Source organism: Paroedura picta, chromosome 13 (assembly GCF_049243985.1).
Source record: "Paroedura picta isolate Pp20150507F chromosome 13, Ppicta_v3.0, whole genome shotgun sequence".
NCBI lineage: Eukaryota > Metazoa > Chordata > Lepidosauria > Squamata > Gekkonidae > Paroedura > Paroedura picta.
Genome location: NC_135381.1, coordinates 41091750 through 41116618, shown reverse-complemented (window position 1 = coordinate 41116618; position 24869 = coordinate 41091750). Strand labels below are relative to the sequence as shown.

General features: G+C 45.4%; 1 protein-coding gene and 1 non-coding gene across 2 annotated transcripts in view; both read left to right on the top strand.

The window, feature by feature from the left end:
- Window positions 1-14763, top strand: part of SMARCA1 (SNF2 related chromatin remodeling ATPase 1) — a 52594-nt gene extending 37831 nt beyond the window's left edge. Inside the window, exons 23-24 of the mRNA XM_077307461.1 lie at window positions 13089-13199; window positions 14260-14763. Coding sequence (XP_077163576.1) covers window positions 13089-13199; window positions 14260-14331 — 183 coding nt within the window. The 3' untranslated portion in view covers window positions 14332-14763. The remainder of the gene's footprint in view (window positions 1-13088; window positions 13200-14259) is intronic.
- On the top strand, window positions 2309-2437 carry LOC143823280 (U8 small nucleolar RNA). The gene has a single exon (XR_013226442.1). It is a non-coding gene; the product is annotated as a U8 small nucleolar RNA (small nucleolar RNA).
- Window positions 14764-24869: the final 10106 nt, after the last annotated feature.

Sequence of the window (24869 nt, the reverse complement as noted above, 5' to 3'; positions counted from 1 at the left end):
CAGGGCGGTTTACGCGGAACATAGGAACAGGAGCAATACAGAAAAGTCATTAATAAAAAAACAAAGGAACAATACATGGAATACAGTAGAACAGCAAATTCATAGTTAAAACATGTTGATTAACGGTTGATATAGGCCAGGGGTAGTCAAACTGCGGCCCTCCAGATGTCCATGGACTACAATTCCCAGGAGCCCCTGCCAGCGCTGGCAGGGGCTCCTGGGAATTGTAGTCCATGGACATCTGGAGGGCCGCAGTTTGACTACCCCTGATTAGCTTTAGCTTCAGTTAAATGGTAGCTTCATTAGCTTCAGTTTCATGGTAGAGGGGAGGCCTGGGGGCCCAATGGAAGAGGTTGGAGCTGGTGGATCTCAACTTAGTGCCTCCTCAACTTGGGGGGGGGAGGAGTTTCCTGCAACCGCCTGTCCCCGTCCCGAATGGCTTCACTGCTGCCTGCACAGGGGCCAGGCCAGCCAAAAGCCTCCAGGCTGCCTGCCCACTTGCCTGCCTCCCCGCAGGGCGGGTGCAGTGCCAGGGGTGCTCCCCCAATTCCAGCTTTGCGTGGTCTCTGCTGCTGTGTGGGGTGGGGTGGGGATTTCTGCACAGGACTGGGGCTGACAAGCCTTCTGACTGCTTGGCTGTGCCTGCCTATAGGCCAAAAAGTGACACTGGTGTGATGGTAGGGATGCTGCTCCCTCCCAGCCCCATACAGCACAGCGGGCTGCCACTGGCTCCCAGCCAGCTCCCTGCCTCCCAAGCTGAGAGCTGGCAGCATCCCCACCGCTGTATCAGCACAGCTCCTTGGCCCTTGGGGAGGTGGGAGGCCAGGCTTCTAGTGGGATTGGAAGCTTGTGTGGAAAGCTCCCCACCCCACCCCAGTGTGTCAGGTCTGACCACACAGAGCTCTGAGGCACCAGCTTTCCTGCACCAGCGCTGCTCCTCACCTGAGGGGGAGGTGGAGAGGAAGGCGGGCAGCTGGTACAGAAGCTTTTAGCATTCTCGGGGCCATGTGGGCAGCCACCTCCTTCCTGACCGCTTTTAAAGCTCCATTATCACGCTGGATTAGAAAGCTCAATACGGGTTCTTTGGATCCTAGGCCCCCATTGCCGATTGCTCTGGCTACCCAAGTGATGTGTTATAGGTAAGATGTGCTCCAGATTTTCTCCTTGGTTCAAGACCATTTGACCAAAATCTGCTTTCCTAATCTTAGAATGGATTCACCTTATTTGAGGTTTCAAACCATGCCTTCAGCCATTGTAGACAGCCACTATGCACAAATACCAAGTGCTGTTTTTGTATTTGTGGAGACTTAGTCCTCAAGGACCTTCCGCACTCCTGTTCTCCCCTTTGTATACAGAGCATGTAAAGAAATTCACTGGAGAAATTTTAATGGCCTAGTTTTTCCCCCTGTGGTGCACCCCCTGTGGTGCAAAAACTATCCTTCCTTTTTGCTGAAGTTGATTCATGTGTCTCCTATAGACCATTTATGCACTGGAGGTTTCATGCCAGGCTGCAGGCTGGAGTTTTAGTCATGGCAGGTTGCCCCACATCTTCCTGCACCCACACAGGGGAGCATTTGGCCCAGTGCCCCTCATCTGGCCCCGATTTGTGCTCCTGCATGGGAACTGGGGCAATGAAGTTCCCAGTGCGTAAACGGTCACAGAGTGGCACAGGTGACCATGGCAACTGTGAAAATGTGGGCACAAGCTATGCTTAATGGTTGAGACTCCTGAAGCAGTATGCAAAAAAAAAAAAGGTGCTAATCTGTTTAAATGAATTTAATTCTTAAAATTATGCTTTTGTTTGCTGTACTTTATGCATGTTTTACTTGCATGTTTTATATGCTCAGTTATGATGTTTTTTGGCCACATGCAATACAAATAATTAAGCTAGTTGCTAGGAAGATCTTCCTGTTTTGGTTCTGCCACAGCTAAAGAAGGTGCCATCTGGGAGTTCCTGAGGTCTTCTTGGCAACATGACTAAAGTGGATTGTTAGAAATCAGGCCTGACTCTGAAAGTTCTAAGCAGCCATATTGGTCCATGCAAAATCTAGAAAAAGAGACAAAATCATGTAATATCTTTTCTTGAGGCCACTCAGACAACACAAAACATTGTGCAAGCTTTTGAGTTCTGTAAAACCCTTAATCAGGCAGATGTTACAAAAAGATTTAAAATGAAGGTGGTAAAAAGGAAAATCTCCCAGGTCCAGATCTTAAGATTCTATCATGGCAGGCTGTGATATTATAGCACCTGCTTTCTGAGAAGAAAACAAATAATAGAAGAAAACAGCCCAGCAAACCCATTTAAGAATCATGAAGAGGTATATCCTTACCTGTTCCTCCTTCGGGAGAACTGCACATGAGGAATGGAGTCGCGTGAGACATGATTAAGGTCTCCCTGGTTGGGAATCGGCATCACTCCGTCCGGCTCCTTTCTGATCGCTGCTGGCGATTGTTTTATGGCTGTGTCGATTGATGATTATTTTTAAAACTTTATATCTCTGTAACCAATTTCTGCTTAGTTTATTCTCAGTTCCTTTTTTCCTAATAACTTGATTGAGAATTCTTCCGAAATATCATGAAGAGAGTCAGTACAAACACTGATATTGGCCCCCAGATTTTTTTTTGCATGTTCCCTCATTAAAATGAAACAACAAAAGCTGGTATTCTTTCCAAATCAGCTGTTACATAGAACACATGAATCTTCTTTATACTGAATCAGACCATTGGTTCATCAGTGTCAGTACTGTCCACTCAGGCTGCCAGCTGTTCTCCAGATGTCTCAGGCTGAGGTCTTTCATATCACCAGCTCCCTGGATTTCTGAATTAGAAATGCTGGGGATTGATTGAACTAGGGGTTTTCTGAATGCCAAGAAGTTGCCAGGTTGGTGTAGTGGATAAGAGCAGCAGCTTCTAATCTGGTGAACCAGGTTTGATTTCCCACTCCTCCCCCACATGCAGCCAGCTGGTTGACCTTGGGCTCGTCAAAGTCCTGTTAGAGCAGTTCTCACAGAGCAGTTTCTCTCAGAACTCTCTCAGCTCCACCTATCTCCCAAGGGGTCTGTTGTGGGGAGCAGAAGGGAAGGCGATTGAGACTCCTTCGGGTGGTGGAAGGATAAGTGTAAAAACCCAACTCTTCTTCTTTAACCACTGAGCCATAGCCCCTCCCTGTGGTTTTATTCCTAGAAAATTTTACAAAAAAAAAAAAAGAAAAACAATGGGAGGAAATGGTTAAAGAATGACAGCCTCTAATCTGGAGAACCAGGTTTGATTCCCCACTCCTCCATGGATGACAGTCACAGTCAGTCACAGTTCCCTCAGAGGTGTCTGTTGTGGGGAAGGGAAGGGAAGGCAATTGGAAGCCACTTTGAGACTCTTGATAGCGCTGTTCTGACTGAGCAGCAATATCAGGGCTCTCTCAGCTTCACCTCCCTCACAGGGTGTCTGTTGTGGGGAGAGGAAGGGAAGACAGCCGTGAGCCTCTTTGTGACTCTTTTGGATCATAAAAAGTGAGACATTGTAAACCAGCTTTTTTAAAACAAATGTTTGCAACAGAACAAAAGTCCTTTTAAAGTATTGGCAGAGGAGGAACACAAGTTTGAGGATATCCAAAGCTTGTAACAACAAACATGTTGATGCATCAGAATGTATTCTATGACAGGTGCATTCGTGGAAGTCCTAGGTTTTGTAGTAATAGTGCACTTTGTAACTGCAAGGGGGTGGTTGCTTGACTTTCTGACCTCATTTTATATAGAGGGCCTTGCAGGAATATATGGGGGAGACAGACATAACCATTAATTCACAAAGGAGTAGGCATTTTATATATGAAATTTTGTTAAAACACAAAGAGAAGATCTCAGAAAAAGTTTGGGTTTATTTTCAGGGCCGTTCCGCACAAGGACCAATGTTGCCAAGTGTTTTCTGAATGCAGAAATGCTATATTAAATAGTGGAATCTCGTCATTCCGCATACCTTTATTTTTAGTGGAATATAGAAGTCCCAGTAGTGTTGTATTCATTCCCCACATGTTTCCGGTCTTGCTGGAATCGCAACAAAGGAAGCAATATTTTTCTGTGATTCTTCCCGCCCCTGCCCATCAATCAAACGGAACAGCCAATGCTGTTGTGTTCATGCTCACGAAAAGCCCATTTCCCTTTAAGAACTGTTTTTTTAAAAACGAAAACACACCCGTTGCAACGAATCTGTGCTCAATCATTGTTTAAGAAAGACCTTTTTTGCTGGTGTAGGAGTTGGCGATTAATCGTTTACCCGTTCCTCAAGTAAAAAAAAAAAGAATCTCCCACATGGGCGCGATTTGTGGCCGAAATTACGGGCAGTGCCGAACAGGGGGCTGTATTGTGCTTGGGAACTTCAAAGACACTTGCAGTAGGGAGCTTTGTTTAACTTTTAATCACTTCTGTGGTGGGACTTTAGCCGGAGAAGCCTCGCTCATTCGTTGCTTTCCCCGGTCTAAGGGGGAAAAAATGGCGATTGCTTCTCCGGAAGTTCGGGGGCGAGAACGGGGGAGGGACATTCTTTCTACCACTACATTGAGAATGCACATGTCTTTCATTGATGTGTTGCAGCTTGTGCTCAGAAGTGTAGTGGTTTTTTCAGGGGGAATCTACTTTTCCCGATTTCCCAAAAAGTACTACAATGAAGTGATTTTTGCGGGAGTGTTGCAGGAGTGTTGCAGATTGTGTGCGACGTCATGCGGAACGTTGAATTAGTAGTGTTTACCAAAGGTAAGACTTCTGCTACATTTAAGTCGTGCGGAATGGCCCTCAGTATTTTATTTAGCAATTCTTGTTGCTTCCTGTTGGCCACTAGATGTCTCTCCCGTTCTTTGCAAACAAGCTGATTTTCCTCCATGTTCCTTTCCCCCTTGCATTTATTTGAAAATTAGAAAACAAACATAGTTCTTCTGCATATGGGTTACCCAGTAAGAGCTTATAAGTAGCCTGATAGCTTCTGTAAGATTCCGATTTTCGTGCACCAATTTCCATACTTCACAGACTCTGTTGCGTCGTGGCACCTGCTGCTCTTCTTTATGATTGTGATGAAATTGGGAGAGGGAGGCATCACTGAATCAGAAACTGGTTCTCCTCAAGGCATGCTGTGTGCCTGTTCTCAAAATGGCCTCTCTGGGTTTATTGGACTGTGGTCTGAGGGGGGATTCTGTGCGCTCCACCCTCTTGGTTGCAGGAACTCGTTTTGTGGCTTAGTTCATGACAGCAGGGAATAGTATTGCCTTTTAAACTCTGTAAAATAACATAGATGCACCTTGCTGGCATGGAAGATGCATTTAGACCCATGAACATGAGCAATGTCCTTACTTCGAGTTGGGTGGTTACTTTTACTGGCAGCAGTTCTCTAAGATCTCAGTAAGAGAAAGATGTTTTCCAGCATCTTTTCCTAAGATCATTTGTGCCATCCTCCCTTACGCCATATTTTACTCTATGAGTACAAAATATTTTCAGTACTGAAGAATGTGATGGGGATGGGGGGGCTTGCTATGCAAGATGATTTCCATAGCTGTTTTATTAGTGAGTCAATATGACCATATATGAGCATATTTTTTAAAAATTGGAGAAACCCTTCCAGGGCCCTCATGAAACCCCAGAGTTTCATAAAACTGTGTTTGAGAAAGCCTGGCTTAAAACTACTGGTCATCTGTTATGGGTGATAAAGAGTATACTGTTGCCTGTAGATCAGTAGTACCACACTCCAGATCCCTGGACAATCTCACCCCATAGATGGTAACTAACCTGAGGAATAAAATAAATGCTGAGCAGCATTGTAGCATGTTTGTAGAGATTGTATGAAAAAACCCATAAGGTTCAGCATGCTTTGGATGTCAAAATGGCTTGGATGAAAGGAACAAAGATGGCAAAACAAGCTGTAGTAATAGTTGCCTGTTCTTATTTTATTAATTTCCTAAAGGTATTTATTTCCATTCTTCATTTTTAGTTCAGCAAGCTTCATATCCAAATCAAAGCCAGCAGAGTAAAACATGTAGTAAAGGTAAAGGTAAAGGTATCCCCTGTGCAAGCACCGAGTCATGTCTGACCCTTGGGGTGACGCCCTCTAGCGTTTTCATGGCAGACTCAATACGGGGTGGTTTGCCAGTGCCTTCCCCAGTCATTACCGTTTACCCCCCAGCAAGCTGGGTACTCATTTTACCGACCTCGGAAGGATGGAAGGCTGAGTCAACCTTGAGCCGGCTGCTGGGATTGAACTCCCAGCCTCATGGGCAGAGCTTTCAGACGGCTGCCTTACCACTCTGCGCCACAAGAGGCTCTAAAACATGTAGTACTTCAACCCAAATAAAAAATGTAGCACTTAAATAAGAAATAACTAAAACTAAAAAATCTCAAAAGCAGTAGGAAAAGAAATGCCTTTGCTTTTTGCTTGAGTGCAAACAATGATATTTCCAGTTCTATCATGGAAAAAATATAAAAATTAGAATACAAATATTTATTTAGTACACATTAAGAAGATTAAAAATATATATAAAAATCAGAATCTGTGCAATATTGCATGTACAATCTCGATGGTTGCACATGGTATGACCATAGACCAGATGCATTTCATCCCAAGTGGTCTTCATCAGTGATCAAATAACTTATACTATATGCACACATATGATATCCTTATCCATGCTTCCTCTATATATTTGTGAAACAGCCTTGGGGGTGGAACATGTCCAGCTGTCCAAGTTGAAATAGGGCCAATCAGGGTTTGGCCCTGATTGACCCTGCCCCTCCCACCCTCCATCCCTGGACTCTAGCCTCTTTGCTCTCAGACGTGCCTCAGTGCCTGGAGCCAAAAGCAGGTAAGGGGAGAGGGCTCTGGGCAAAGGGTCATGGTGGAGGCTAACGAGGGCCTCTTGGCCTGCTAGGCCTGGCCTGCTAATGAGGGCCTCCCGGCCTGCTGACTGCCTACTTAGGAGCTCTGCAGGATCAGCCTCAAGCATCCAGAATAAGTATCTGTCCAGCTGCTGCTTGAAGACTGCCAGTGAGGGGGAGCTCACCACCTCTTTGGGCAGCCAATTCCACTGTTGAACATCACTGACTGTGGAATGGTTCTTCAGGTATCCTGGACCTTGCCTGTTGATGGGTTAAAGGTCATAACCTGCCTGATGGCAAGGAGAAGCTAGAAAGTACCACATGTTGGGCAAAAAAAGGGCACACTGTAAAAGGCTCATAGACTTGCAATCATGTAGTGTATTTCAGGTAATTATTGAATCAGTGATTTAGACTGCTGCTGGCACTAGCAGGACATCACCTGTTCTGAAAGTTTGCACCTCGAGGCATGTGGGAGTTTGGTGTCATATTCCATACTTCCCCATAAATCCCTTTCTTGAGACAGAGTGTTCAATGCTGTAGAAGAAGCAGCGGAGATTATTGATTCATTTATTCACATTGCACTGATGCTACCAGTGACACCAGTAACCTTCCGTAAATCATGAATTCTTGAGTCGCTGCTAAGTGGTCACAAACATTGCAGATGTTGCTGTGCCAAGAAGGCAAGAAAAGGCCTCTTGAATCCCTCAGTATTTTAAGGACTGGAGAGATATGTGTTTATTCACATGCTAGGCTTGTACAGGATAAAGAGATGGTATGCTACATCTCTTGGATGCAAATTCCGAATGCTTCCAAGGTGTGTTCCCCAACCCCATCCTGCAATCTAATGCATGATTTAGTTGTTCATTCAGCTTATAACTTAAGGCTGAATCTGATCATCCTTTTAGTTCTGTCATCCTTGAGCGAGGAAGGAAGTTTGATACGGGTTATTAACTGACTAGAAAGACAGCCCATCTGCACTGTTCTGATATCTCTATCTGGGGAACAAACACAACCTAAAGTAAAAGGCACAGAAAGCCATTGGCAGGTTGTGTGTTGACAGATGTATTAAAAACACAGGCACTGAAAGGGGGGATAAACATTGTAAATATTCCTCAAAAGAGACCAAGCTAAGGATCTTGTACACTAGGTCCTGGAGAGAATGACAGAAGTCCAAGGTCACCCTGTGTGTGCCATGATGGGTAGGCAAGAGAGAAGTAGTCTAAGTCACAGAGTATGATGCCATCAGCTCCTGAAGACGGTTGGTGACTTGAGAGAATTCTCCTGTTTTACAGTTTTGAAAGTTCTGTGTGCTGAATAATTTGTCATTTGGTTTGAACATCTTGGCAGGAAAGCACTATATGAATGCAGCCAATAAATGAGTTTGGATTCCACACTCCACTCTCTAGGAATGTCAGAGATGAAGGTGACTTGCATTTGAGTTGTCATTTTCAGACACAGATGTTCTCCTCTTAAGAGGTCCAGCCTCTGAGGAAGATCAGGGTCATTCCTTTCCTGCCTTGTTTGATCTGATACACATATGTTAGAAGAGCCTCTTGTGGCGCAGAGTGGTAAGGCAGCCGTCTGAAAGCTTTGCCCATAAGGCTGGGAGTTCAATCCTAGCAGCCAGCTCAAGGTTGACTCAGCCTTCCATCCTTCCGAGGTCGGTAAAATGAGTACCCAGCTTGCTGGGGGGTAAACGGTCATGACTGGGGAAGGCACTGGCAAACCACCCCGTATTGAGTCTGCCATGAAAACGCTAGAGGGCGTCACCCCAAGGGTCAGACATGACTCGGTGCTTGCACAGGGGATACCTTTACCTTTACATATGTTAGGGTGAAAGAGCTCAGCTGTGGGGCTCTGCATATATGGTGTCCTATTGAAACTGGACTTCCCACCTATGCAAAGCAGCTTGCAGTTACTGGAACAAGTTGGTGGTGATCTAACCAAGGACATGTAGCTGTGTTGTGTGGGTACAGCTCAGTTTAAACGAGACACCGGGTTGAATGCAAAGTTATACCAGTCATTGCTTTTGGTCCCATCAGCATTGGCTTTAAGTCAGACCAGAGTTGTTTCTGGTTCATGACCTGTGCACACACCTGTGGAAGAAAGGAAAGGCCTGTAGCTGATCTGCCTGCAGGTGTTCTCTCTGCATGAAAGGGGTAGAAAAAACAACTAAACACTGCCCCACTTACCTCACAGTTTGTTGTGGGGAGAGGAAAAGGAAGGCAATTGTAAGCCACTTTTGGGCAGTGAAAAGTGGGATATAAAAACCAACTTTTTCTTAAAGGTATTTGGAAGCACTTCAAGCCTACAGCACTTTTAATGGTGTGTAGCTTGCTGACATTTTTTTAGGTGAGAGGGTTAGGCAGGTTTTTAATTGTATTCTGTACGCTTTACTTTTGAATTTGTAAGATGCTTTGAGCCATGGGACAGTTGGGACCTAAATATTTTAATGGATAACTGTAACAAAAATAAAGCAGTACTAAAAATTAAAAGCCAGTTTCACATTAATAGAATTATGTTAACATCAATAGTTTTCAGGATCTATAACCTCAGCAAGGTGTTTATAGTTCTGAAACATCCACATTCCAGTTGTGTTTTCAAATGCAAAATCTATTTTTAGGAAAAAGTGCTTGTGAGTGGGACTTGGTAGAGATGTTGGTTTCACAGAAGCAAGTGACTCTTCCTTTAATTGGGCCTGTTCTTCCTTTCCCTAGACAGCTGGAGTTGTTCCATGAGCATGAAACTGTCAACTAAAAATGGACTGCAGGTTAGGAAGTTGTATAACTTTGTTCTGAGACACTGTGAGGTTTATATTCCTGAAAGTTGTTGCTACTGCAGATGAACTTTTCTTGAAAGTAGGGAACTTCTGCTGGCCTGCACTCCAGCGTGTACATGCGGGACCTGGTTTCTGGTCTGCCTCAGCACAAAGCAGATTCTGACAATCAGCTCTTGAATTTGGAAGGTACCAAAAATAACTGAGAACAGCCTTTCTGTCCTTTAGCTGGCATTTTACCACCTCCGGCAAGCCAAACTACTAGCGCCCTACTTGGCCCCAGAACATCTAGCCACAGTGATCCATGTGACGGTCACCCCTAGGCTTGACTTCGGAACCACAGACATGTTGAACTGTTATTTGACTAGAATGTCACCTTCAGTTACCATTGTTATTGTTATTATTATTGTTGTCTGTTTATATGTTATGTAGAGTTAGGTTATATGTTATACATAAAAAGTTCCATGTACTGTTTTTCCGTTCTATGTAAACTGCCCTGAGCCTTGGGGAAGGGCGTTATACAAATATAAATAAATAAGAACATGTTTTGTACATGACAGCTTACACGCAACCTTTCTTTCCAGCATCGGGGTCAGAGACTGAGCCCCTTGGGCTCGCTTGGTCAGCCATGCCTAAATGGCGTTTTTCTAAATCTCTGCTGTTAGCCAGTGGGTGGTGATCCATAATGAATTTAAGACACACCACACACATTGTAGGATTTTGTTTCCCCTTAAAAACTTGAGATCTGCTCTGGGCCCTGTCCTTTCAGAATGCCTGGGCTGTCTCCTGCCAGAAACGCAGCTTCATTTGCAGTGCTCCCACCCCTCCTGTGGGTTGACTGTCTCTTCTCATAACCAAATTTTTTTTTTACCATGCTTATCTCTGTTCCCATTTGCTGCTGATTTGTTTGTAAGACATTCTAATTTATATTATGTTCAAAACTCTTTGGTAGTATTTAAAATGGAAAATATAGTAAACAGAATTTTAGCCCCTCACCCATAGAATCATAGAGTTGGAAGGTGCCATACAGGCCATCTAGTCCAACCCCCTGCTCAAAGCAGGATCAACCCAGGTTTATCAGGGTTAAGCAGCAACTTTCAAAGCTAGTCTTCATATTCACTTACTGCTCCAGCCAACAAGTAGCTCTCTGGAAGCTACTGAAACTCATTCTCCTGACTTCACTAGGAGAGGCTGTTGCTCAGCGGAACAGCCTCTGCTTTGCATGAAGAAAATCCCAGGTTCATCTTCATAACTTCTGTGCAGCCCTACATGGGATTACACCTTCACAGGCCTACAGCAGAGAAGATCTAGCAAGCTTTTACATGCAAAGCAGAGGCTCTACCATTGAGCCATATCCTCTTTCCCGAGGCTGACCTTCGATGGGCCAGTGGTCTGATAAAGCAGCTTCTCGTGTGACACTATGGCATTGCAACATGTACAACCAGGGCAAGGCACTTATATCTCTGATGCATCTAAGTTCTGGTTGCATTCTTCAGTGCAAAGTCCAGTGAGAATGAGAGAGATTGCTACAGCAGCTTGGTACAGCAATAAGGTGTAAGATAGAGGATAGCAGCAGTTCTGTTGAGTGCTTGGCCATTGCTATTCAACTTCTCCACCTCCAGTGCTGGTCAGCTAGACTTCTCAGCCTGCAGTTTAGCCCAGGAAATATTCTCATCCTTCATCTTCCCAAAGAGGATAAAAGCAAGTTTAACGATGCTGGAATACAATTCTCTTCCCTTGCAGACAGATGGCTTTCTCAATTCTCTCTCTCTCTTTTTGAAAGTTGAGATTGGCAGGTTCTATAGACTCCCTAGAGTATATCTCTGCTTTTGAAGTTCATTAATGGAGAGAGCTCAGGTTTGGTAGGGAGAGAATTGCTATGATAAAACTTGTAAAGATTTTTCTTGACATTCCCAACGAGGAAAATTAGTGCCTTTGTAATGTTATTTCAGCTTTTCAAACCCATTTCAATGGCTTGAGGTTACCGTAAATCACACTGTGGGGTTTGGTTTGATAAACATTTTTGTTCCGCTCACCCCTAATTTTTGCTATTCCCTTCCCTTGATGATACACTTTACAGAGAGTGTAAAGTACAAATCCAAGTGTTTATGCTTATTAGTACACAGAGATGGGTTTTAAAGAAATCTTTGAATGGATGTTCAGATGCACATCAGCTTAAGCCATGAGGCCGAAAAAGTGTGTGGACAAAAAAGTTCTAGAGGCAGTAGCAGATCAATGATAAAATGCCTGCTGGCACGCCCCTAAATGTAAAACAGTGGCTTTGTGGAATTTGCATTCTTTGAAACAGCAGTGGAGAAGGTCCGTTTTTAAAACAGGCAGGGGACACAGTGCCCCCAGCAGTTCTATCCACAGGTGTACCACAGGGTTTCCCCATTGCCCACTGGTAGCTCCAAGGCAGAGGTTGCGGTGGACTCCCCCCCCCCCCCACAGCGAGGATTCTTCCCTGCCGCTCTGCAGCCACAAGGCAGCCCCGGTGGCATCAAACCCTCCCCCCCCCTGAAGTGAGAATGGCTTGGAGAATGGGGGTACTGGCATGGAGAGTGTGGGCTGATTATACTGGTGCTGCCGGTAGGGAGAAGCCAGTGAGATGCACAGGGCCACCCTTGCTGCTGGGGGATAGGACGGGCAGCAGCCTATTCTGCGGAGGCCGTGCCAGCCTCTGGTGCCTCATTGCCGCAGTGACCGGGAGAGCCGGCTGGGCCTCTGCAGAGGAGGCAGCTGCCCTTCTCAACCCTGGAGGTGGTGGTTTAGTATCTCACAAATGAGCCTGCCACAAGGCCTCATGGTCACCATCTTTCTACCCCCTGCATGTGCATTTCTGAAGTTTTGAAAACATTTGCTGTTGGAAGAGGGTCCTAGGATCCTTGCCCAATATGAAGCAGTTTTTTGTCATTGCCTCTGAGCCAAGCCAAGCCAATAGAGAGGAAGGAGATGGCTGAAAAAGAAGAACACTGGGAAGTTGCCATGGCTGAGACCCTGGGTGTGGGGGCCCAAGGGCATCCCCAAAACCTGCTCCCCTTGTTCCTTGCGCCACTGAATTAGAAAACCCTTGACGTGTTTGGAATCTAAAATAGCTGAATGTTTTCAGAAAACGGCATTTCTGTAGCTCTGCAGTTGTTTATGCTCCAAAGCTCTTTTGCTATGCATATCTTTCCCGTATGTTGCTATGGAATCTCTCAGGAACTAACTAGGGGTGCAGTCCACAACCCACTGCATTTTACGATGAAACACCCATTGATTTTATTGACTCTGAAAGGCACTGTAAAGTTACAGTCAACAAACATGTCAATATGAAACATATTGTAACAGAACTCCACAGTAGCGATTTCAGAATTTCAACCAAAGATCTGTGCCTTCCCTCCCTCCCTCCCTTTTAATGTGTGCATTTGGTTGGACTTTCCTGCAGAATTTCGTTATTTGTTTTTTTTTTAAATCTTGTTGCTCAGGAACTTCAAAGGCGCTGCAATACACTCATATCACTTATCGAAAAAGAAAATATGGAGATTGAAGAAAAAGAGAAAGCTGAGAAGAAGAAACGGGGAACGAAAACTCCAGCGGTAATTAGTACCTTATATCTGTAGCCCTGAAAGGAATCCCAGTTCTGCTCATGCAGTTTTTAAGTATATAGCTTTGTGCTGATTTTGGAGACCATGCCAAGGGTGCCCACACCCCACTGTTTTGTCAAACTGGAACCAAAGCTTTAAAGTTGCTGAAGTAGCAGGATGTGTGTGCGCGTGTACGTATATATATCTGTTCCACTTAATATTTCTGGTTAGGGCTTGGAGGAGGAGTGTGTCTCATGGCCTAAGTGCCACTCAGTGCTTAACACCCACTCAGGGCGACTGTCCTGCCCCTGAGTGCTTCCTCCTCCTCCTACCAGCTTGCCTGTCTATCCAGTGGCCAGCCAGTTGCCTTCCATCCCCCACCCCTAACCATCCCCTCCTCCTTCCACTTCCCTCTGAGGCTTGGAGGCTGCAGATCCCTGTCGTGTGAGAGCTGCCCCTGCCGGTGAGTTCCCTAACAGCTGCCTGCACCTTTCCAGGCCCTGTGGGGAGGGGGAGGCTGTCTGCAGAGTTCTTCCACCACCGCTCCCACCCCAATCTAGCACCCTGAATTCCTGAATGTAATGGGCTTGGCCCCTAGTATGTAAGTATGTGGGTATGTATATACATACACACACATATGAAAATTCATCATTCGTGTATTATGAAGCCCCACATTGTGACTGCTTAGGCCAGCCATAGAGAACTGACTAGCTAAAAAGCTTCTGTGGAGCCCTTCAGTTCTGTTTTTGCTTGTACTCTACAACTGAATTACAGTTGTGTAGTTTAGCTTACTAAGACTTCGCAGTGTTGCAAACTGGAAGATGAGATAATTGGGATGGCTTGTTGAAGTGAGATTTCAACCAGAAAGTTCCTAATTCATGGTCCACCTTCTTGGGCACAAGGCTAAGCCAGCTCTGTAGAGAAATTTAGACTCTCCCCTCCCATCTCCCCCCCCCCTTCCACCGAAGCTGGGCAAATTGTGACACTTTGGCAAGGTTGTAAGTGATTGAGGCTTGTTACGACTGAAGAAAATAAGAGCCATTCTTTCTTTTTGTGTCTCCCCCCTCTTTAGTCACAAAAAAGAAAAGCAGATTCTTCTGCAGAGAATTCTGGAAAAAAGGATACCAAGAAGGTGAAAACGTAAATGGAGGAAGCAGGACAGCCAACTGAAAACTGCCACATTTTGTTCTCGATCTACAAATGTTATTGCTATTGTCTCTGTATTCATGGTACCTGCAAGGAGGAGGAAAATATATTCCATGCTTTTAATGTTTGCAAATCTGTATATTTTATAATGCCTCTCTTTACTTAACGTGTAGCTTTATATTTTATGCATTCCAATATTTTTGTGCACTTGTATTTTGTGATTTTTCACGTCTTCAGCAAAATTTACTCAGTCCTTGTTCTTCTGAAACTTGTGCTGAGGTTTTAGCTTTTCTATGTTTTATATGCTGCTGCTTTGACAAACAAACAAGATGACCCCCCCCACCCCCCCAATTCTATAGCTGTATTGTTGTTTGCTACCTTTCTATGATTGTGCAAAACCAAATTGAATTAAAAATGACTGGAGGAGAAATGCCCTTTTCGTTATTTTTTTTTCCTTCTGAATTTCCTACTCAGCCCTCTTGTGGAAAGATGCTTAGATTTTTGTACAGTGTCTTAGAAAATATTTACTGTGACAGTAATACGATGCAAAGAGTAAAGGTATTAATTTGCTGTCCATTCTGCATATGGGTATGTCGTCTCCCCCTGCTCTTTGATCTTGCCGTTGCACTCTTGTAAACGTAAACTATGCTTTTAAACTGTAAGTATCATAGAATCATAGAGTTGGAAGGGGCCATACAGGCCATCTAGTCCAACCCCCTGCTCAGCGCAGGATCAGCCCAAAGCATCCTAAAGCATCCAAGAAAAGTGTGTCTCCAACCTTTGCTTGAAGACTGCCAGTGAGGGGGAGCTCACCACCTCCTTAGGCAGCCTATTCCACTGCTGAACTACTCTGACTGAGAAAAACTTTTTCCTGATATCTAGCCTATATCGTTGTACTTGAAGTTTAAACCCATTACTGCGTGTCCTCTCCTCTGCAGCCAACAGAAACAGCATCCTGCCCTCCTCCAAGTGACAACCTTTCACATACTTAAAGAGGGCTATCATGTCCCCTCTCAACCTCCTTTTCTCCAGGCTGAACATTCCCAAGTCCCTCAACCTATCTTCATAGGGCTTGGTCCCTTGGCCCCAGATCATCTTCGTCGCTCTCCTCTGTACCCTTTCAATTTTATCTACGTCCTTCTTGAAGTGAGGCCTCCAGAACTGCACACAGTACTCCAGGTGTGGTCTGACCAGTGCCGTATACAACGGGACTATGACATCTTGTGATTTTGATGTGATGCCTCTGTTGATACAGCCCAAAATGGCATTTGCCTTTTTTACCGCTGCATCACACTGCCTGCTCATGTTTAGTTTACAATCCACAAGTACCCCAAGGTCTCGTTCACACACAGTGCTACCTAGAAGCGTATCCCCCATCCAGTAGACATGCTTTTCATTTTTCTGACCCAGATGCAGAACTTTACACTTATCTTTATTAAATTGCATCTTGTTCTCATTTGCCCATTTTTCCATTGTGTTCAGATCTCGTTGAACTCTGTCTCTATCTTCCGGAGTATTTGCCAGTCCTCCCAATTTGGTGTCATCTGCAAACTTGATGAGTAGTCCCTCCACCCCCTCATCTAGATCATTAATAAATATGTTAAAAAGTACCGGACCGAGCCCTGAGCCCTTCAGGCGACCTTCAGGGTTGACCTTCAGGCGACTCTGTTTGAGCCACCTCATCACCACTTCCAGGCATCTGGCTAATGGTTCTGGGGGAGAATCAGGGCAGCCGGCCATCAGGAGGAAGAGCTGGGTATCTGTGTTTGGTGGCAGCTCAGCTGAAACCCCCGTATCAGCTGAGCAAGAGGGCACAAAAAGAAATTAAATAAGAGAGAGGACTGCTCCCTGTGGGACTCCACTTGTGAGCTGATAATGGCTAGATACTCTCTCTTCTATTGCTACCCTCTGTCTGTGACCCCGGAGGAAGGAGATCAGCCATTTGAGGGCTGTCCCCGTATCCTGGTGTTGGTGAGGTGGTGAGCTAAGAGCTCGTGATCTACTGTGTTGGAACGCTGCAGACAGTTCTAATAGTACAAGCAGCGCTGACCCACCGGTCCAGCTGGCGGCATCGGTCATCCATCAGGGTGACCAGTGCTGTCTCTACCCTGTGGCCAGGCCAGAAATCTGACTGAAATGGGTCAAGGGCTGAAGTTTCCTCCATGAATGTTGATATTTGGCCCACAGCTGCCCTTTCAACCAACTTCCCCAGAAACACTAGATGCCAGACAGGGTGGTAGTTGTTGGGCTCCTGTGGGATATTTATTTCAGCAACAGCTGTACCACTGTCTCTTTTTATCCTTCTGGGAATTCTCCCATTGAGAGGGAGAGGTTGATTATTTTCAGGGTGGGGTGGGGTGGGCTGTGATGATTTTCAATGTTTCCTGGGGTGTGAGCATGGCGGCAGCTGAAAGAGAGCCCCAGATTCCGGTACTGCTGCAAGCCTAGCTTGTTCATGCTGAGGACAGAGTGGGCCAAAGTGGCTGCAAAAGATGCCACGAGGAAGTGACCATCAAGAAATGGCAGCGATGGGGCAGGGCTGGACACAGTGCAGGGTGTGGGGGAGAGAGAGCTTTAAGTGCTGGGGCCGCTTGCCATTTCATAAACTTTGAAAGCTCTGTAGTAATGTTAATATTGTTGTGCTGATTGCTAATATTTTATGACTGTCTATAAAAGTGAGGATCTGCAGTGCCCCGCAACAGTATATAAAACTGTTTATGAGCCAAGAAAACAATTCTGAGCCAACTTAAAGGTAAAGGAGACGAAACATCTTTGCCTGCTGGGGCTCCCTTTGCCCCTGGGGGCCCGGCAGGCTGCAGCATCAGCTCAAAATCAGAGAAAAGAGAGGACTGCTAGGAGGGGTATGCTGCTGCTTCTCAGGGTGGCTGACAAAGGAGGCTGCCAGCAACTCATTTCTGGTATTTTGCATAGACCTTTGCTCCAAAACCAATAGTGCTTAGAGACACTCCTCAGAGATAGAAGAAGGAGGAGGAGCAGGAGCAGGAGCGCACATTCAAACCCGGCTCGCCAGATTAGAAGTCCGCACTCCTAACCACTACACCAAGCTGTACTCTTCACACCCCTTCACTCGGGCTTGCAGAGGCTGGGATTTCACAGGTGTTGGTTTGGTGGTGGTAGGAAGTGTGAAGTCACAGCTAAAGGAGATGGCTTTGAAGAGAGATTGGACAAATCCATATTTATCAAGTACTGTTTGCTTTGATACCTAAATGGAACCTCCATGTTCTGAGGCAAGGGGGGGTCATGGATTTTATGTGCTGCTTTTGGGCACCTTGCATTTGATTTGGCTTCTGAAAGAACATGAAAGCCCTCTTTAAGTATTTGAAAGGTTGTCACTTGGAGGAGGGCAGGATGCTGTTTCCGTTGGCTGCAGAGGAAAGGACACGCAGTAATGGGTTTAAACTACAAGTACAACGATATAGGCTAGATATCAGGAAAAAAAATTCACAGTCAGAGTAGTTCAGCAGTGGAATCGGCCGCCTAAGGAGGTGGTGAGCTCCCCCTTACTGGCAGTCTTCAAGCAAAGGTTGGATACACACTTTTCTTGGATGCTTTAGGATGCTTTGGGCTGATCCTGCGTTGAGCAGGAGGTTGGACTAGATGGCCTGTATGGCCCCTTCCAACTCTATGATTCTATGATTCTAACAGTACTGGAACAGAGGTTTTTGGCCCTTGCTATCAGGTGCTTCAGATGTTGCTAAAGCATGGAATCATAGAATCGTTGGAATCCAGGGCAATTTAGTCCAACCCTCTGCACAATGCACACAATGCCCACCCACAGTGACCTCAATTACATGCCTAAGTGATCCTTCCACCAAAAATCTCCAGAATCCATCCCTTCCTGCCCACCCACTCACAATCTGCCACAATCTTCACAGAATCAGCATTTCTGTCAGATGACTATCTAGCCCAGGGTTAGTCAAACTGCGGTCCTCCAGATGTCCACGGACTACAATTCCCAGAAGCCCCTGCCAGCGAATGCTGGCAGGGGCATCTGGGAATTGTAGTCCGTGGACATCTGGAGGGCCGCAGTTTGACTACCCCTGATTGTAGCCTCTGCTTAAACACTTCCAAAGAAGGAGAACCCACCACCTCCCGAGGAAGCCTTTTCCATTGAGGAACCGCTCTAACTGTCAGGAACTTCTTCTGGATGCTCAGCTGAAAATTCTTTGGAATTTATTTCAACCCATTGGCTCTGGTCCAGCCCTCTGGGGCAACAGAAAACAGCTCTGTTCCATCTTCTATGTGACAGCCCTTCAAGTATTGGGAGATGGTTATCATATCACCTGTTAATCATCTTCTGTCCATGTTAAACAGATCAAACTTTCCTCATATGACTTGGTCTCCACACCCCTCACCATCTTCGTAGCTCTCCTCTGGACATGCTCCAGCTTGTCTACATCTTCAGTTGTGGTGCCCAAAACTGAACACAGTACTCCATGTTGTCGGATACTGCTTGGTTGGGGAACCGTCTGGTTAAATAGCTCTCAAGAGAGTTATAGAGGAGATTGTTTCCCTGAAGGCTTCCTCAAGATATAAATGTTATTGATTGGTGTGTGGATTGGCTTACAGCACACAGCCATATTCCTACACTGTCTCTTTTGTTTGTTTGTTTGTTTGTTTGTTTGTTTGTTTATTTATTTGTATTTCTCTTCAGCTGGAGATTCAGAACTCTGAAAGAGACCAAAGACAGCTTCCATCTCTCCAGTCATTTAAATGGGAGGACACAGAAGACTTAAAATACTTGCAATTAAAATCTGTCAAAGATGTTTTTGCAAAAGATAGTATGAAAGGCTCAGACAGCTCAAACATTCCAAAGCAAACAAGTGAGTACAGCACAGGTAGGCAGAGAGGGGGAAGGTTCAGGCTAATGTTCAAAAAGGAAAAGCTGTTTCTTTTAAAGGGAAAAAAACAAGTTGACACGGCATTTTAAAAAGGTAGAAACCAGGCCATGTATAAAATGGAAGGGGGTGGGTGGGGAAAGGACGAAATAACAACAGCAATGCATTTTGACATTGCTTGGTGCCAGGTATACCTCCAAGCAACATCCCACACTGACCTTCAAACAGTTCCTTGTTCCTGCTTCATGTATGCCAAATTCTTTCCAACTAAGGGAAAACGTTGATTCACAACCATGTCAGCATCCTCCTTGGAAACCTTCTGGCCTTTATTTCACCTGCTTAACTTGCAGCTTTGCTTCTCCTGTTCTGGCAAATGCACGTGCTTCAAGAGGATCAAAATCCTGTTTTGCCGAAGAGAAAAAAAATAGACAGCCAATCACAGGGAATGAGACTGGATGAGCATTGGTGCAAAGTGGAACCATCTAACTGTTGAGCAAAGGTGAGCAGCCCAGGGAGGGAAGAAAAGTTCCTTGCAGCAAACTATCCAGTGGCCTAGGAAGAAAACTGATGGAGAAACCATGGGCAGGTGCTGAGAATATCAAATGCAGTAATTTCAGATGGGTAATTGTGTTGCTCTGAAGTAGAAGAGTAGATTTGAGTCCACTAGCGTTTTAAAAAACAGGTTTTCGGGGTGTAAGCTTTCAAGACTTAACGTTCCCTTTGTCATATCTGGTGAAGGGAGTTTTGATTTTCAAAAGCGTATTCCAGCGGTCTGTAATGGCTAACCCTGACAGTTCCCTTGCTCTCTCTTGTATTTTGGAAAACAAGATCTGGCCCTGGAGACAGTATCTTCCATGTCATAACTTAGCTGGCATTTTTTTCTCAACTGCTTGTACAAGTTGATCAAAGGGGGGGAACAGAGAAGGTGATAGTGGTCAACAGCTGGAGTATAAACTCCACAAGCAACAGCTGCGTATTCTGGAATATGTGGCCTTTGGGCAATGTTTATTGATTGTTCAAAAAATATCTGGTTAGCCGCTGTAGAAAATGAGATGCTGCACTAGCTGGGTATCAAAGTCATAGTTTGCCTAGGGCAGGGGTAGTCAAACTGCGGCCCTCCAGATGTCCATGGACTACAATTCCCAGGAGCCCCTGCCAGCATTTGCAAATGCTGGCAGGGGCTCCTGGGAATTGTAGTCCATGGACATCTGGAGGGCCACAGTTTGACTACCCCTGGCCTAGGGTGTTCCCAAAAACCTTGGCCAGTCCTGGACAGGTCATCATATCAAGAAGATGTGCACTTGTGGGTCACCATACTCCAAAGGCTGGGAACTGCTGGCTTATAGCCTGAAAATGTTATTGGTTTATAAGGAGCTACTAGACTAAAATGCAGTGAAATCATCCTTCACAAACTCGTAAATGGGTTTCAGGCAACAAGAGGAAAGGCTTACGAGGGTCCTACTTTCAGAACAAGCCTCAGAAACCGAAAAATAGCGGATAAAATAGCATAAAATGAAATATTTTCTACAGCGAATGTTCAATTTTGTCCCAGTGCTCTTCCCATTTTTATGACGGATGCCGAGAGATGTTCGTGGCAGAGATTTGGCAATACCCTGAGGCAATACCCCTGCAGCAAATAAAAAATAGTACAAGAATCGTCTTCCTTGAATAAACTTTTTTTCCACCCTCCCATTCTTCCAATGTATTTCGTTTATACTTGACACGTTAGCTCCATTTGGCCCCAGCAAGTAAAAATCCATCACCGTGATACAATCTGTTAGAGACACATACTGGGCAGGTGTTTGCAGCTTACCATTTCCTTTGACTTTTGTATGGGTTTTGTGGCTGCTTTGTTCTTAAGCCAGTTCCTCGGACCCTCATTCGATTCGGATGCAGTGTTTAGATCAGAGGTCCCCAACATGGAACCCAGGGGTGCCGTTCTGCTCAGCATCTCCATTCACGGTAATGAATAGATTGAATGTAAGCCTCCAGTACGAACACAAACTAGATTCAATTATACAGCCGTTATATCGTCATTTCCTTCGAGAGCAAAAGGAGGTTTGAGATCATAAAAAGAAAAAAGTCTGCCTGATGAAGGTCCCATTCACTCGAGTGTTTTGACTGCAACATTGTTGACCGTCTTTTGTTTGTGCGGGTGTCGTTTCAGTGATGTGTGGCCTGAGGCGCTTGCCCTGCCAGCTCCTGGCTCAAGGGTCTGGGCAGCATCACCCATCCCAAAGTCCAGCTTTGCAGACCCCTTCCCAGCCATGGTGTGCTGACCAGCTCAGAGACAAAGACCTCACTGATGCGGGGGAGAGCTTTCATGGATCCAACAGTCAAAGCAGCTTTGGGAGGCTTAGTGTTTTGATAACGGCAACAAAGAGTTCAGCCCAACCTTGATGCACATATATAAATCACAAAGCCGGAAACAGCCAGCTATTGTGGTGCTGCAGAACAAAATGAGGTGAAATCGCCTGGTGTGGTCCTTTAGCTTGCTTCAAAGTGATGGGAGCCGCCACATTTCTGATTTTTGTTGGACTATAAAGGGCCCACTAAGGAGGTCTCCTTGTACTGTGGATTAGCATTGTGCTTTGTTTCTGCGTTAATGCCACACCGAGGCACACAAGAAAGGCTCTCGCCTCCTTTTCTGAAAGGTAGCGAAAGCACAACAGTATAAACAAATTAACCAGGACCCCTCTGGCCCGGAGGGAGAGGACATCTGGGGCAACACACTGCGCCTGTGTTTGTGTTCCAGCAGGGTTTTGTCACAGGGCTCAGTGGCTGTTTGCAGAGTCAGAGAAAGGCTCTTCTGCAGGTGGAGGCAGCTTGTCCAAGAGCAATGAAAGGATTAAATGAGTTCGATGATCACGAAATAATACCAAAGTTTACAGTTTGGCAAGCTGAAAAGCTGAGCCTGAGAAGGCCCACAGACAACACCCTCAGTGTACAAACTGTCCAGCCCAGTTCATCCTCAGTGTGTCTGTGTGTGTGTGTGTGTGGGGGGGGGTAAGTGCCATAGTGTGTGTGATGTTGTGTTGGACCTTTGAGTTTGAAGACTCTTGCTCGTGCATTCGTGTCCAGATTACAGGAAGTGATGTTGCCGCTTTGCTCTGCCCTGGTTCAGCCTCACTTGGAGTCCTGTGTTTTGGGCACCACAGTTGAAGAGGGATGTAGACAAACTGGAGCGTGTCCAGAGAACAATTTGAGACTTGATGGACTTGGGAAGTGACATGCCGGAAGTCATCACATTAACAGCCCTTTTGTTTTAAAATGTACACTCCTCTAGTGGGGAAGTGTGGGTCATCAGCTTCCTTTCCCATTCAAAGCGCAAGCATGAGATTGCTCACTGTCTTCCGTCCCCCTATTTAAAAATGCCAACGGTTGTGAAATTATTGCAACCGGACTTTTTAAAGGGACAACAAGGTCAGCTGGCCAGTGAAGTGTAGCACTTGAACTCTCTTCTTCTGAACACCACAAGGATGGCGTCGCTAGACAAGGCTTTCAAACCCAGAATGACCGAAATATGACGGCTCTCGGGTTTTGCATGCACGATATAATTGCCGTTGGATAAATATTGATTGATTGATTGTGGATCTTAAAATTCTGGGTGATTTCCATGACTTAAAATAAATGATCAACCCACGCATTTGAGAGATGGTGGTAACATCCGATCTCTCCCTTTGCTGAATCAAGGCCTTGAATGCGTTTGTGAGGCCTTGCAAAGATTTAACCTCGTTAAATTTTAATTAGTTATCAGTCAAATGAAGGAATATAAAATGCTGGCCATTTCCAGTAGAGTCAGCAACTTAGCAAATTAATCATTGGGAAGCTACATGCTTTTTAAAAAACATTTTTGTTATCTGGATGCCCAGAGGCATTTTGCTCCAGGATCAAGTTTACAAAACTTAACTATGGTGTGAGCATGTATTCAGAAACCCCCAAAAAGCACTGTGTGAGTTAGGTTACTCTTTAAAACGGTGAATGGTGTACAGTCACCCAAGGAACTTTAGCCTAAGCCATAATCTGAACCCAGGACCCTCTTGCTAAAGCAGTGGTTCTCAACCTGGGGGTCAGGACCCCTTTGGAGGTCGAACGACCCTTTTAGAGGGGTTGCGGCAGGGCAAGCAGCTTGGCCGGGGGGAGGGTGCCATCCACACAACAGCCTTGCGGGGTAGATCGAGATAGAGCATTCATCTGTCTGGAGCAGCAGAAAAGAGCAAGCTCGGAGCGGTGGGACAAGAGGCAGAACTGAAAAAACCCAATTTACATACAATCCTGAACCATGGATCTTCACACCATTGGCCAGTTTTGGTTTAATTTCCATGAAAGAACACTTGCATCATTTTATGCTGGGGGTCACCACAACATGAGGAATGGTATTAAAGGGTTTTCTTGACAAACTGCGCTAAAGGGATTGGATGCTCCAATCTGCTATTGCATGTGTTGGATGCCCAGTATCTCCTTTCTGAGGGTTCATCCAGGGTTTTGTCCTTGGATTCTTTTAACTGGAGTGGCCCATAACTGAATGCCAGGGATCTTCTGCATGTGAAACAGACCCTTTTCTCAAACCTCCCTTTTCTCAAACCTGCAGCTCCACCTGAAACCTTCCTGACTGTTTTTCTGACCAAGGCATTTCATTGGGCTGCGAAGTTCTTGGGCTGATTTGCATTCCGCCAATGTATTCAGATGCCCAAGAAAAGCACTGAGAAAATTATCTCTTTTCTTCTCCACTCCCACACATAACCTGCGAATTTCCCCAGCACAATAATGTATTTTTCTTCCCTGGGATGCCGAGTTCCTGACTTTGTGATATTTACTGATAATTAAGTGCCTTTGTACACTGCAGCTCATCGATGCCTTGTTTCCCCACACAGGCCTGGAGATTTTCTCTCGAAAACAAAAGGGAAATCAATTGGGGCAAATTCAGTTGTTGCCTTTTTATTAGGTTAAGGTACTCAATGTAAATTAATGTTTTGAATTTATGTCCTCAATCAATAGGTGTAGTTATCGATTCCAGTCACATGAGGCGAAGAGCGGAGGAATAAATCTTTCCTGGCTTGGAATACACAGCCCCCCTCCCCAAACAGTGCGTAAAAAGGCTTTTTGCGGAGCAAGAAACAAGATCACAGTGAAAGCAGAAGATGGCTTTTCAGTATTGGGCAGAACAAAAACACCGTGCTTAAGTACATGTTAGAGCAGGGGTAGTCAAACTGTGGCCCTCCAGATGTCCATGGACTACAATTCCCATGAGCCCCTGCCAGCGAATGCTGGCAGGGGCTCATGGGAATTGTAGTCCATGGACATCTGGAGGGCCACTGTTTGACTACCCCTGGCCTAGTCTGCACACAATAGATAATGCATTTTCAATGCACTTTAGAAGTAGATTTTCCTGTTCCGCACAGGAAAATCCAGCTGCCAAAGCACATTGAGAGTGCATTATCCTATGTGTGCAAACTAGGCCCCTGTGTTAGGTTTTAAATACATCCCCTTTTTAATGTGTATGTTTCAAAGGAACATTAATTTATGTTCCTTGAAATCATAGGACAGGAGTGTGAGAACCAGGAAGGAGTCTAAGGGTTAGAGAAGCCTTTTTCAACCTTTTGACCAGGGGTAGTCAAACTGCGGCCCTCCAGATGTCCATGGACTACAATTCCCACTACAATGGGTAGAGACCATG